We start from the raw sequence: 12,055 nt of genomic DNA, 5'->3' as shown, positions 1-12,055 counted from the left end.
ATCAGCGAGCAAGCAGGCAGTCCACAAGAGGGTGAGACGAAGTGAAAACAGTCTATTGCGCTAAACGCTGAGATTGATATCGCATAGGGCCAGCAGAATGGAATAACAGTGACGCCAGGGTGGTCCATCATCGCTACTTCTTCCGCCGCGACTGATCTTCCCACCCTGACTTCTCATTCATCTTCCGCGCCTCGTCCTCCATCTTCTTGACCCATCGCTTCGTCAACTCCTCGTTCTCTTTGCGCAGCTTCTCCTTTTCCTGCTCCGCCATGTTGAGTTGCAGGTTCAGCGCAACCATCTCATCGTGCACCTCCTCTACAAGTCTCCCCTTGCCCTTAAGCTCCTCGGCTCTGTCCTTGCCCCGCCTTTCCAGTGCTGTTCGCGCCTTCTCAAGTTGTTCTATGCGCTGCTTCTGTTGCGTGTCTGAGGCTTTGAGGGCGCTGAGCTCGGCAGTAAGACTACCCAGTTGTGTCTCGAGGTCACCGCGCGTGCGCTGAGTGATGGCAAGTTCGGAGCGGAGTTGCGCGACAGCGGACGGGGAAGAGACATCAGTTGTCGCTGCGCCTCTGCCCTTTGACGGGATGGCTTTGGTGGATGCGCTGGCTGCGGGTGCGGGCTCCTCCGCGGAGGATGTCTGGGTTGACAACTGCGCAGTATTGTCGGCGAGCCTGGTGTCTGCTGATATCAGCATCTTCTCGTAGCACTGCGCGTCTCGCATGGGCAGATAACATACAGGCGTTGATGTACTGCTCATGCGCCTTCTCTCTCGTGTCACGCGCATCGAGTGCAGACAAATATTCCGCCAGAGAATTACTCATGGCGGTAGGTAAGGTTGCGCGAGATCAAGAGATGTACAAGTCGTCTTTATCGCTATCATGATGGTTTGCTACATGAGCAGGCTGAGGATGGTCACCAAGGACGATTGCGGAGGTCGTCACTGCTCCGATTCGACTTGACCCCTGCTAGCGTCGGTCTCGGGAAGCTTCGGTCTTGAATGTCGCATATGCAGCAACAAAGTCAAACTTCTCTCCCGTTCAATTGATTCTTACGACTCGCTGTCAACTGCTCAAGATGCCACCAACACACATTTCCGGCACCTCACGGGCCCTCTACCGCGTCTTCATCGCTCCAAACCTACGCAACACAACCTCCATCCCACTTCTCTACGCCCCAGCATTTGCGCCGACATCGTCTCCCACCTCCCTCTCCTCGTCGACACCCAGCCTTACGAGCCGAACTTCAACCCGCGGCATAAAATACACAAAAGACACACGCCGCCATGCCATCTCCGACTACTACGTCATCGACCAAGCCATCGAAGCCGACCTCATAAACCTCGTAGACGAAGAGGGCGTTTTCCACAACAACGTCCCACTCGACGAGGCACTGATAAGTTTCAACAAAGTCACCCACCACCTCGTACAAATGACGCCAGGGAAATACAACGAAGATGGCAACCTAGACCCGAACAGCCTACCAACATGCCGCGTCATTTCCAAAATCGATCTCCGCGCACAACACCAAAAGAAACTCGAGACGCTACGACGGCAAGCCAAGGGCCAGGGCGCAGGACCTGCTACAAAATCCCTAGAACTGAACTGGGCGATAGCGGCGGGCGACCTAAAGCACAGGCTGGTGGCTATGAAAAAGTTTCTGAAGGAGGGGCGCAAAGTCGAGGTTACACTCGGGCCGAAGAAGCATGGCAGAAAAGCGACACCGGAAGAAGCGAATGCGGTTTTCAAGGCCATTGAGAACGCGGTGGCTGATTGTAAGGGAGCTAGGGAGACTAAGAGGGAGGGGGAGGTTGGCGGAATTATGACGGTTGTGTATGAAGGCAAGAAGGTGGAGAAGAAGGAGGGTGATGATGAGGCGGCTTGAGAGAGCTTTGAGATGAATTGGACAAGCAAACCTAGGGAAACCCTTGCCACGCGCTCCCGAGGCGAACGCCGAGCCGCGGACGACGGGGATGAAGATGAAACATGCGGGAACGGAGGGCCGGAGAAAGCACGTGAGCAGTTTTCATGCCATGTAGTATACTGTACAACACAACCCACCTACACATGGTGTAACGATTCATGAACATCTATAGATACACTTTACAGTAAACACGACGAAAAGTTTCATATCCTCTTCTCCTCCTTGACTGACTCAGCCCTCGTCTCCACTCCCGTCGCAACATCCACTTCCTGCACCTCATCCTCAATAGCCTCGAGCTCCGCAGTCTCAGCAGCCACCTCCGCCCTTTTGGCCTCAAGCACCTCCTCACACACCCTTATCTCTTCCCTCGTTTTCTTCTGGCCGGGAACATCGCGCTTGAGCGTAGCGACAGCGTTCTTCTGCTTGGCTACTTCAAGCTTAGCCTCCAGGATTAACAGCTCGGCGTCTGAGACATAGGTCCTCTGATCACTAGCCAATTCGAGCTGCTCATCCGCGCTCGCTTCATTACCGGCTAGACGCAACGCTGCGGAGCGGTGCTCGTGAATTTGGGCTGCGAGCAGTGCGGCTTCGTACTCTACCTCATGTTTCTGCACTTCGAGCTCACGAACCTCGATCATGAGTTCTTCAGATTTTACGGGCGAGGTTTCCAGAGTCCCGCCGGGCCCGGCGAGATCTTGTTTTGTGTTGATTTGGTAGGTCAACATCTGCAGACGAGGGAAGAGTTCAGTGTTGGAGTCGTTGAGATAGTCGGCGAAAGAGTGGCCGGTCCTTTCAGCGAATTGCAGTTCTTTGGCTTCGGCGAGGAGGTTGTAGGCGGATATGGTAAGCTCGTTGCGCTTTTGTCCTTGGGGGAGAGACTCAGCGTAGGCGTAGCGGGTTCCTGCTACGTTCTCGTAGATGTCAGCACGAATGGTGTCCTTTTCCTTGGGATCGGAGAGGGAGAGTTCGCGAAACTCTTCCCAGCCTATGGTCGTTTCGAGCTCCGTGGGTGGCGATGATCGGATGAGGCTCTTGTGCCACGGCTGGAGAGCCTTGTGTGTGAGGTCTTCCTCGTGTGAAAGGAGTATGTTGTGCAGGGCGTCGCGCTCGATGATGACGCGGGACAGCTCGAGAAGGTTCTTGACGTCGACTTCCTCCCATGTGAGTGTCTGCTGGCCGCGATCCATCTCCACCAATGCTTGCTCTAGTAAGGGTCGCTCTTCTAGTGTTACCATCAAGCTCCTGCCCCTGCCCAGCAACTTCTCGTGGTACTTGAGGGTGTCGCCTAGTAACCTCACAGACGGGCTCTCAATCTCCATTGCGTTGTCCACAATAATCAGCTCGCCTTTTCGGAACCGGTATGACAGTGCTGTCCGCCATGCGAGATCGTAGATCTTCTTGGGCAGCTCAGTTGCGAAGTCGCGAGGCTTAGGACCAAATGCGACACCTCCACCCCTCAACATGGGCGACTTCTTGTCTCCCAGACGAGCGCGACCCGTTCCCTTTTGCGGTCTAACCTTCCTGGCAGAACCTCTGATTTCATGCCTGGTCTTTGTAGATGCAGTACCTAACCGTGTACTATCGCCCTCGTAAACAACCGCGCGGTGTAATATGTCTCGTCGGGTGGGTAGGTAGAGATGGTTTGCGGGATATTGTTCGAATCGGAGCGGTTCGAGGGAGGGGAATCGGTGGATAGTCGCAAGCACAGACTGCTCTTCCAGAGGTTTGACGGGCACGTATCCGGATTTGGGGTTCGTTATGGAAGCTAGCGTCGCCTGAGAGGGCGCAGATGTGGTGATTGAGCGGGTAGTGGGCGTGCATAGAGATTTCTTGACAGCGTTAGCATGTCGCATACAGTGACGGCGAAGTAACTCACGGCACAGCGCGTGCATAGCGCATTTGGCCGCACCGACAGCCTTCTCAATTGGTGTGTGGCGCCACGCATGGGCGCGGATATCCTCGTGGAAGCCATGCCGGTCGTCGTGGTTCAATTGTTCTAGTTGTCGGAGTTGGAGGCGGAGGTCTACGAAAAGCGCTAGTGTGATCATCACCACATTTTCCAGCGGCACCATCGCTCTTGAACATTGTCGACGCCATCAACACCATGGCCTCCACGCCCACCCTGCGCCAATTCAGCGCGTGTCTGAGATGCGTGCGACATTTACCAAGCGCCAATGGCACCCGCCGACTCCTCTCCACCTCGGCGGCCGCCCGTGAAGAGGTGCAGACACAACCCACGAATGCGACTCCCCCTCCACCGCCGTCGAACCCTCCGGAAGGCGCTGCTCAAAAGGCTGGGTCCCAAGATACCCCGGAATACATGCAGAAATGGGGCACGCTAGACCCCCAGATGGTGGAGAACAAGAAGCAGGAGCGCCGATTGCTGCGGAGAGAACATGTGCAACCCGTTGGATCCCGTCGTCGCCGTGCCGCTCTTCGTCGATCGACCTTGCAAAAGACCGACGAGGTCCCATTCGAACAGCTGCCGTACCAATGTTTCCAAGAAGCGAGGAAGGTTCTGTTGGAAGACAGGCAGGAGAAGATTAAGGAAATCCAGGCTCAGCAGGTGCGGATAAAGAACCTGATGGCGCAAGATGCAAGCATCAGTGGAGGCTTAGCAGCCAAGGAGCACAGATTGCGGAGCATGAGGAAGCACCTAAATGACCTGATCATTCTGGCAGACATCAACGACCCAGTTGTAAAGCGGAAGTTCGAGGACGGGCAGGGTACGTTGTGCGAATATGCTCTCTGCCGACATGACTGACTTGCGAAGGTGACATGAACAAGCCCATCTACCGCTATCTTGCCGATCGGAAATGGCGCCAGTACAAGCGTCTCGTGCTCGAACAACGCGTTACGCAACTTGCCATAATCCCCGATCTTCTCCCGTCTCTCGACTTGGTCGCAGACATCGATCTTGGCTTTGGACGAAAGCCAGTCGCACCCGGTGACTTCGTAGACTCCGTCATCAGCGAAAAAATGCCTCGACTCAATGTTCAAACTTTCACACCCGGTGAGAAGCTCGTCACTGTAGTGGTCGTAGACGCAGATGTGCCAGTCCCAGAGAAGGACAGCTTCACCTACCGATGCCACTTAATCGCCTCCAACATCTCCATCTCGCCTAACAGCACCTCGATACCACTCCAGCGTATCGCCCAAGAGGACCAAAAGACAGAGGATCTCAGTGCCAAGAAGATTGCACTACCCTGGTTAGCACCCTGGGCCCACAAAGGAGCGCCTTACCACCGCCTAGGTATCTTTGTCTTCGAGCAGCAGGACAACCAGCCGCTCGATGTCACCAAGGTCAGCAAGGCCAAGCGAATGGGTTTCAATCTCCGTAGCTTTGCCGATTCGAACAAACTGAGCGCAATTACCGCTACGTTGTTCAGGACGAAGTGGGACGAGAGCATGGCCGGTGTCATGGAGCGTAATGGTCTGAAGGATCAGATCGCTGTAGAGTTCAAGAGGAAGAGAGTGGAGCCACTGCCCTACAAGAGGCGCACTGAGCGCATGCGGTGAGGCGGATGAGGTTGCACGTGGTGAGTGCATGTAGTCATGCAAGCCATATGTACAATACGATGACCTGACAGCTGCAAGTTCAAGCTGTCAGCATAACATGTACAACAAGAGCACTGAAATGCGACAATGAAGCGATAGCACTGAATTCGAGCCCAGACTGTTCTCATGGGATGTTGTGAAATGGCTGCCTTTGACGGTGGCCGCTCTTTCCAACCTCACGTACGGTGATGCTTCCTTCCTTGCCTCACACACGCGCGCTTGGAGCTCGACCCTTCTTTCTTCTGCCGGACATGCTATGCCTTGCTACTTTCTGGCTGTTTTCTTGACGACCGCAGCAATCGCCACCAACATATCTCCAATCGTCGCTTCGTCGTCTCTCACTTACGCTTGTCCCCCTGCTCATCCGTTATCACGCCTGTCATGACGCAGAACGCACCTTCCTTTCCGACTTTTCCGTCTCATCAGCAGATAGCGCTTGCCCTTGCTATCGTTCGCAGTAAGCCGGCGGGCATACAGATACGAGGTCATTTCCTACTACCCAGATCATGCACACCTTCTAACGTTGTTAGACTATATCCTGCAACTGCGTGCTCAAATCAGGCCTGGCCCAGACCCGAGGGAACGAGACAATGCCAAATGCCACATTGATCAGGTCGCCTACTGGAAAGAGCGATGTCAACAAGCTGAGGACGAATGCGGCAGGCTTCGGGGCGTCAACATCAAACTCGAGCGATCAAACCACCTACTATCGAACATCTCCGTCCCTTTTCCAGATATTTATCCAAGCATGCTCAAAGCGCCGACTGTATCGCCAAAGAGATCAAAGCCATCGAGACAAGCACAGAGACAGTGTCTACAACCGGCCGCTGCTGCCCAGGAGACCATCCAGAATGATATGGATTTCTTGAATGTGCTCGGTAAAGACGGCTCGAACCTCACAGAAGCGTTGTATACTACACACTCGCTATGCAGGAGTGACCAGCCGGACACCGACACACTTTGCCACAATCTAGTGAAAGTTTCTTCGGGTATCGGCAAGATCATATGCGTAGTCGCTCAGAACTACGATCAACTGTCGCGTCAAGGGCAAAGGACACTGGAAGCCATGTCGTTGGATCAAGACAAATCCGACTTTGCCATCGCCCTATCCGTCTGCGCAAGAGCTTTCATGTCATTACTTGTCGGTACAAACAAGCTCATGGAGGCCAACGCAGACACACGACTCACGAGTTTGATCGTCTGCGAGGTGGCAGATATGTTCAAAGCTGCATTGCAATCAATCGAACTGTCAGCGAGAAAAACAGCGCAAAACTTCTTATCGCAGCCACCTTCGCCAAAGAAGACCAAAACCAAGACGCCGCCTTCTATCATCAAGGAGTCGCCGCCGGCCAGAGCAGTCGCCCACCTGCTGATTAGTTTCCTGGGGTTCCTTGAGAAAACGGATCCCGTGCATCAGAAGATTTTCGATGGCTTTATCTTCGTTTTGTTTGAACGTGTTGGCAAGAGATTGTATTACTTCACATTTGGGCAACACCGCAGTACGTCCATTGATGGCAACATCTTCCCGCCGCTTGAGCCGAGAGATGAAACGGAGGAAACGAAACAAGATGCCGATGCTCTTGGAACCCGCCTTGAGGTCAAAGCTCTTGTCTTGATACTTGAGCGCGCTATGGGGCTAGCTCCAAACCATATGAACCCTCAGAATGCTCGCCCAGGCCAGACGTCAAATCGTCCGGTTCGTACATTGAGCATTAAGACTCCCGCCACGAGCACACGGGCTCGGCTAAGCTCGCTGGCAAAAGATCGCTTGCAGCGAACACTCGTTGCATGTATGTATGGAAACAACACGAATGATGAGTTTCTGGACGTTCTCACGAAGCCGTTGCCAGCCATGCGGCTAAGCGCCTTACAAAATGTGGCTAAGATCGACGATAAAGATGTGGGGACTTGGTATAAAGAGGAGATTTGGCGACTTGTCGGCTGGGATGTACTGGCCAGAGAGAGCGCATGGTGAGACTATCGTAAGGAATCCGAGAAACGCAATGAAGTTGTGTAATTATCTACAATGCATTTTTTAGAGATAACATATAGCACATCTAGTTGCTAACTTCCTGCGCCAACTGAAACTGGCTGACAAACCTCCGTTCCACAGCCGATCTCTGTGCACTTCCCGCTTCCCCAGTCTCGTCCTCGTCCCTTACTCCCCATCCGCCCCCACCAGGTGTATCAATAACAAAGCAATCTCCCTTCTGTACAGCAAAGTCCTTCCGTCCACCCAGCCTACACCACCGCCCACCAATCTTCTTGACAATATAGTTCACCCCACTACTCCCATCCTCACCACCAAGCATACCATACGGCCTAGTGACCCGCCTCTCACTAACAATCGAAGCATTCATATCACGGTAAAACTCATACACACGACGGATCCCGTTTCCACCATTCCACTGCCCTTGTCCACCCGACCCATCCCGTATACTGAACTCGCGAAGAAGCACAGGGTAACGCTTCTCGAGTAACTCTGGATCCGTGATACGCGTGTTAGTCATGTGGATGTGTACGCCTGAAGTGCCGTGCCAGCCTGGACCAGCGCCACTGCCTCCACATATCGTTTCTCCGAAGCCGAAACCGGAGTTAGGGATGGGTGTGCCATTGTCGTCGTGGTCGCCGTTTATACCAAACGAGAAGACGTTGCAGTCACCTTGGCTGGCGGCACAGGCTTCAAATGCGCGGATGACCACATCGGTGACGCGTTGGGATGTGATTGGGTTACCTGCGCAAACAGCGGCGTATGGTGAGGGGTTCAGGATGCTTCCTTCTGGAATTGTGAAGGTGAGAGGACGGAGGCAGCCTTCATTGAGGGGAATGTCTTGGTTGATGAGGCAGCGGAGGACGTAGAGTGTAGCGGACCTTGCGATTGCTTGCGGGGCGTTGAAACTGTGGTAACCCTCTTCGCCTGTACCCGTGAAGTCAAAGTGTGCGGATCCGTTGTCTGGGTTGATGGTTATGGCGAGCTTGATGGGTGTGCCATCATCCATCAAGTCGAGTGCTACAAGCGGCTTGCCAGCAGTTTGTTGATACGTACGCTTCATGAATTCGCGTACGCAGGACTCGGCGTTGGCGGTGATTGCGTGCATGTTCAGATGTACGGTAGACAGACCTCGTTCAGCGATGAGGTCAGCCACGAGTGCTGCGCCTTTGGCGTTCGCAGAGACCTGCGCTTTGAGGTCATTGATGTTATCGGCGAGCTTACGTGTTCCTGAGCACCCTGGGTATTGGGCGGGGTCGTGGAGTAGTACCCTCGTAACTAGTTCTTCATCGAAGACTCCATCACGAACGAGGTATTCTGAGACGATCATGGCACCCTCTTCGTGTAGTTCGACGCTGCCGGCTGGCATTGAGCCTGGAAGTATTCCACCAATCTCTTGGTGATGGCCCCTTGAAGCCGTGTAGAAGATGATGGTCTTGCCTGCATCGTCGAAAACAGGGGTCACGCATGTTATGTCCGGAAGATGTGTGCCCCCGGATATGGGGTGGTTAGCAACAATGACGTCGCCTGGTCGTAGCTGGCCTAGATACTTATTGTGCTGGTACATGACTGCCTGCTCCATTGAACCAAGGTGAACTGGCACATGTGGAGCGTTGGCTACAAGACGACCTTCGGGGCTGAAGAGCGCGCAGCTGAAGTCAAGACGTTCCTTGATGTTGACTGAAACACTAGTCTTCTGTAGTGCTAGACCCATCTGTTCAGCGATACTCATGAAGCGATGAGCCATCACGGAAAGCTCGACTGGATCAACAGTACGTGTCACAGCAGCTTCGTTACCTGATAGGGTAGTCGTTCGATCAAGCTCAATCATGACATGGCGGTCCAGGATAGTTGCCTTGGAGCTTGGAGCAACCACGATCGTCTGTGTGTTATCCAGGATGATAGCTGGCCCGTCGATGATATCACCTCTGGCCAATTTCGTCAAGTGATACAAAGGAGAAGTAGTCCAGCCATTCTCGAAGAAGACAGGGACGTGATCCGAAATCTTCTTTGCCGACACAGCAGATGAGGAGCAGGCAGTGAGCTGTTGATCAAGGTTGAATTCTGGTTCGACTGATGGGCTCCGGGCCGTTGCTCGGACTCGCACGTTCTCGACGAGGATATCTCGTCCGGGCATGATGAAGGAAAATTGGCGTTTGTGCTCAGCTACGAAAGCATCATCCCACGTTCCTTGATCAGGCCGTGAGACCATGAAGGTTGTGTCTGATCCTTCATAGCGGAGGTTGAGAAAGTGCTCGAAACCGATCGTTTGACCAGAAAATCCATCGTTGGCCAATTGTTCAGCCGCATTCTTCTCCAGCGAAGACAGCCTGTCGTCAAGCTCATCCAGGGAAGACTTCAGCAATACTGAGCATGGCTCTTGAACATCGCGAACGACGTCTGCCAGTGCCATGCCGTATGCTGACAAGATAGAAGAATAGCGATGAATCAGAATGCGGTCGATTCCCAGGTTGGCAGCAATGGCGCAGGCAGCTTGTCCACCCGCACCACCAAAGACCGCAAGATCATGATCCGACGTCCGGTGTCCCTTGGCTTCAGTGAGCGAGCGGATGGGTCGACACATTGTCTCATTCGCAACCTCCAAGAACCCAAGGGCAAGTTCCTCAACAGTTTTCGTCTTTCCGTTAGTCTGTGATAAATCCGAATTGACCGTGACGAGTAACTCTTCAAAGGCTCGCTTTGCACCTTCATAGTCCAGAGGTTCGTTCTCGTACTTGCCAAAGATCTTTGGAAAGTACTCCGCCTGCAAACGTCCCAAGACAAGATTTGCATCTGTAACCGTCAAAGGCCCACCTTTACGATAAGCCGCTGGGCCTGGGTGTGCACTTGCTGATTCGGGGCCAGCTAGGAAGAGACCGTTGCGATAAGAAAGTATGCTTCCACCGCCTGGGAACCTTAGCAGCTATTCAAATCTAAGATCTCGAATGCTACTTACCGGCAGCAACAGTATCAATCTCTAGCTGTGGGGATTGAATCGTCACACCAGCGGTGATAGACTCGAAGGTGTGCTCCAGTGTTCCCGCATACCGCGAAACATCAGTGCTGGTGCCGCCCACTGCGTAAGCGTTAGCATACTTCCGACATGTTTCGCAAGCTTTAGACTTACTGTCAAACCCTATCACTGGCTTCTTCCGCTGGGTATCGAAACACGTCTTGCTGAAGCCAACAACACCTCCAGCCGGGCCTGACAGGATGGCTTTGAGACCGCTGAAGTGCTGCCATCCCACTAGTCCTCCGTCACTTTGCATGAACTCGCAACGAGCACCCTTCGTATCTTCCAGGCCACCTACAAAACCTTCGCGAAAGCCGTCGATGTAATTGCGCGTCAAAGGCGTAAGGTACGCGTCTGCTGTTGCTGAGTAGCCTCTCGAGATGGCTCTGATCATCGGAAAGATCTGTGATGAGACTGATATTTGCGTGAAGCCGATATCTTTGGCAATATCGGCAACTTGAAGCTCGTGGTTCGGGAAAGTATAGCTGTTGATAAGCGTTATCGCCAAGGACCGCACGCCTTTGTCGAATAGGGCCTGGAGACCTTCGCGGGCGTGTGTGCTATCTGCTTAAGTTTCAGCGAGGAAGTTGCTTTCACATCGGGTTACTGACCAATCGGTCGCAGGATGCGAATGGCCTCACCTCCAACCCCCCTTTCCAGGTTATAGGAGTTGCGGTTGGGGTCTCGTAGTGTTGATTTATCCTCGGTTGAATCGTGAAGCGTAACTCGCTCGTCAATCTCCAGTACATCATCGAACAAGGTCTCAGGCCTTCGGATATTGAGATCAAACAACTTCGGTCTGGTCTGATCACCTATGCGTAGCAGATCTCTAAATCCCTTAGTGACGACCAACGCGCATTTTGTGGAATTTCGTTCCAACAAAGCGTTTGTCGCGACTGTAGTTCCCATCTTGATCGATTCGATGTTGCTGGTGTCAATCTTACCGCCGCGTGGTATGGATACATTCAAGGCCTGCTCGAGTATCCGGCGTATGCCCTCTGTAGGTGCATCGGTATAGTTCGTCGGATCGTTACTCAAAAGTTTGACGAGTACATCTGGCCTCCCTGGTATGATACCTAAGCAGTCTGTGAAGGTACCACCGCGATCTATAGCGATACGAATGCCTGCGCCCTGCAGCGGTTGCTCAACGAACGGCATATTTGGTGGGAAATCTGGAGAAAAATGTAACGAGACAGATTTAAAATGCAGTTTTCGGCAGTCAAAAGCTCTTGTATGTCCCTATAGCTACCAGGTGAAGTAAACCACTCTCGTGCCAGTGGATAGATCAAGGTATGAAGACGCCCAACAGGCCACGCCTGGTCACCTGGCTCGTTACACGCCATTGGCTGTAACGACACCGATACCGCAGGGCATAACGTTCCGAAGGCATGGCACTGCGGGTTTGTAATGCCTATCGTGTCGCGTTGAAGGTGGAGTTGCTGCGCATCCGGGCAGAATGAGGATGACGCGCGATTGCCGATCCCTTCCCAAGAAACACGCTAATACACGACTAGCGCGGCACGAATGAACCCCTCAGTGAATCCTTCGAAGTTCCGACGTTCCTCTCCATCGGGGCC

General features: G+C 53.3%; 6 protein-coding genes across 6 annotated transcripts; 3 read left to right on the top strand and 3 right to left on the bottom strand.

Moving 5' to 3' along the window:
• Positions 1 to 37: 37 nt before the first annotated feature.
• On the bottom strand, positions 38 to 982 carry BKA58DRAFT_372544 (autophagy-related protein 16). Its single transcript, XM_046169143.1, has 2 exons — positions 734 to 982; positions 38 to 675 (listed from the first exon to the last, which is right to left on the bottom strand). Exons 1-2 carry the CDS (start codon positions 816 to 818, stop codon positions 134 to 136), a joined length of 627 nt encoding a protein of 208 aa, XP_046030888.1. The 5' UTR covers positions 819 to 982; the 3' UTR covers positions 38 to 133.
• On the top strand, positions 983 to 2,058 carry BKA58DRAFT_372543 (uncharacterized protein). Its single transcript, XM_046169142.1, has one exon. The coding sequence runs from the start codon at positions 1,072 to 1,074 to the stop codon at positions 1,876 to 1,878; it is 807 nt and encodes a 268-aa protein (XP_046030887.1). The 5' UTR covers positions 983 to 1,071; the 3' UTR covers positions 1,879 to 2,058.
• On the bottom strand, positions 2,059 to 3,924 carry BKA58DRAFT_372542 (50S ribosomal protein-like protein L4). Its single transcript, XM_046169141.1, has 2 exons — positions 3,794 to 3,924; positions 2,059 to 3,746 (listed from the first exon to the last, which is right to left on the bottom strand). Exons 1-2 carry the CDS (start codon positions 3,887 to 3,889, stop codon positions 2,121 to 2,123), a joined length of 1,722 nt encoding a protein of 573 aa, XP_046030886.1. The 5' UTR covers positions 3,890 to 3,924; the 3' UTR covers positions 2,059 to 2,120.
• A 97-nt stretch (positions 3,925 to 4,021) lies between these two features.
• BKA58DRAFT_304718 (phosphatidylethanolamine-binding protein) lies at positions 4,022 to 5,436 on the top strand (the record flags this gene model as incomplete). The annotated part of the gene is made up of 2 exons (XM_046167025.1): positions 4,022 to 4,643; positions 4,691 to 5,436. The coding sequence occupies 2 exons, from the start codon at positions 4,022 to 4,024 to the stop codon at positions 5,434 to 5,436; spliced, it is 1,368 nt and encodes a 455-aa protein (XP_046030885.1).
• Positions 5,437 to 5,618: 182 nt separating this feature from the next.
• BKA58DRAFT_11641 (uncharacterized protein) lies at positions 5,619 to 7,473 on the top strand. The gene is made up of 2 exons (XM_046164043.1): positions 5,619 to 5,959; positions 6,006 to 7,473. Exons 1-2 carry the CDS (start codon positions 5,857 to 5,859, stop codon positions 7,448 to 7,450), a joined length of 1,548 nt encoding a protein of 515 aa, XP_046030884.1. The 5' UTR covers positions 5,619 to 5,856; the 3' UTR covers positions 7,451 to 7,473.
• Positions 7,474 to 7,477: 4 nt separating this feature from the next.
• BKA58DRAFT_464018 (Hydantoinase B/oxoprolinase-domain-containing protein) lies at positions 7,478 to 11,919 on the bottom strand. Its single transcript, XM_046174894.1, has 4 exons — positions 11,090 to 11,919; positions 10,593 to 11,042; positions 10,422 to 10,541; positions 7,478 to 10,372 (listed from the first exon to the last, which is right to left on the bottom strand). Exons 1-4 carry the CDS (start codon positions 11,634 to 11,636, stop codon positions 7,533 to 7,535), a joined length of 3,957 nt encoding a protein of 1,318 aa, XP_046030883.1. The 5' UTR covers positions 11,637 to 11,919; the 3' UTR covers positions 7,478 to 7,532.
• Positions 11,920 to 12,055: the final 136 nt, after the last annotated feature.

This window comes from Alternaria rosae, assembly GCF_020736505.1.
Source record: "Alternaria rosae strain MPI-PUGE-AT-0040 chromosome Unknown BKA58scaffold_1, whole genome shotgun sequence".
NCBI classification, from domain to species: Eukaryota; Fungi; Ascomycota; class Dothideomycetes; order Pleosporales; family Pleosporaceae; genus Alternaria; species Alternaria rosae.
Note: the sequence above shows the minus strand (reverse complement) of the source record. Positions and strands in the feature narration are given on the sequence as shown.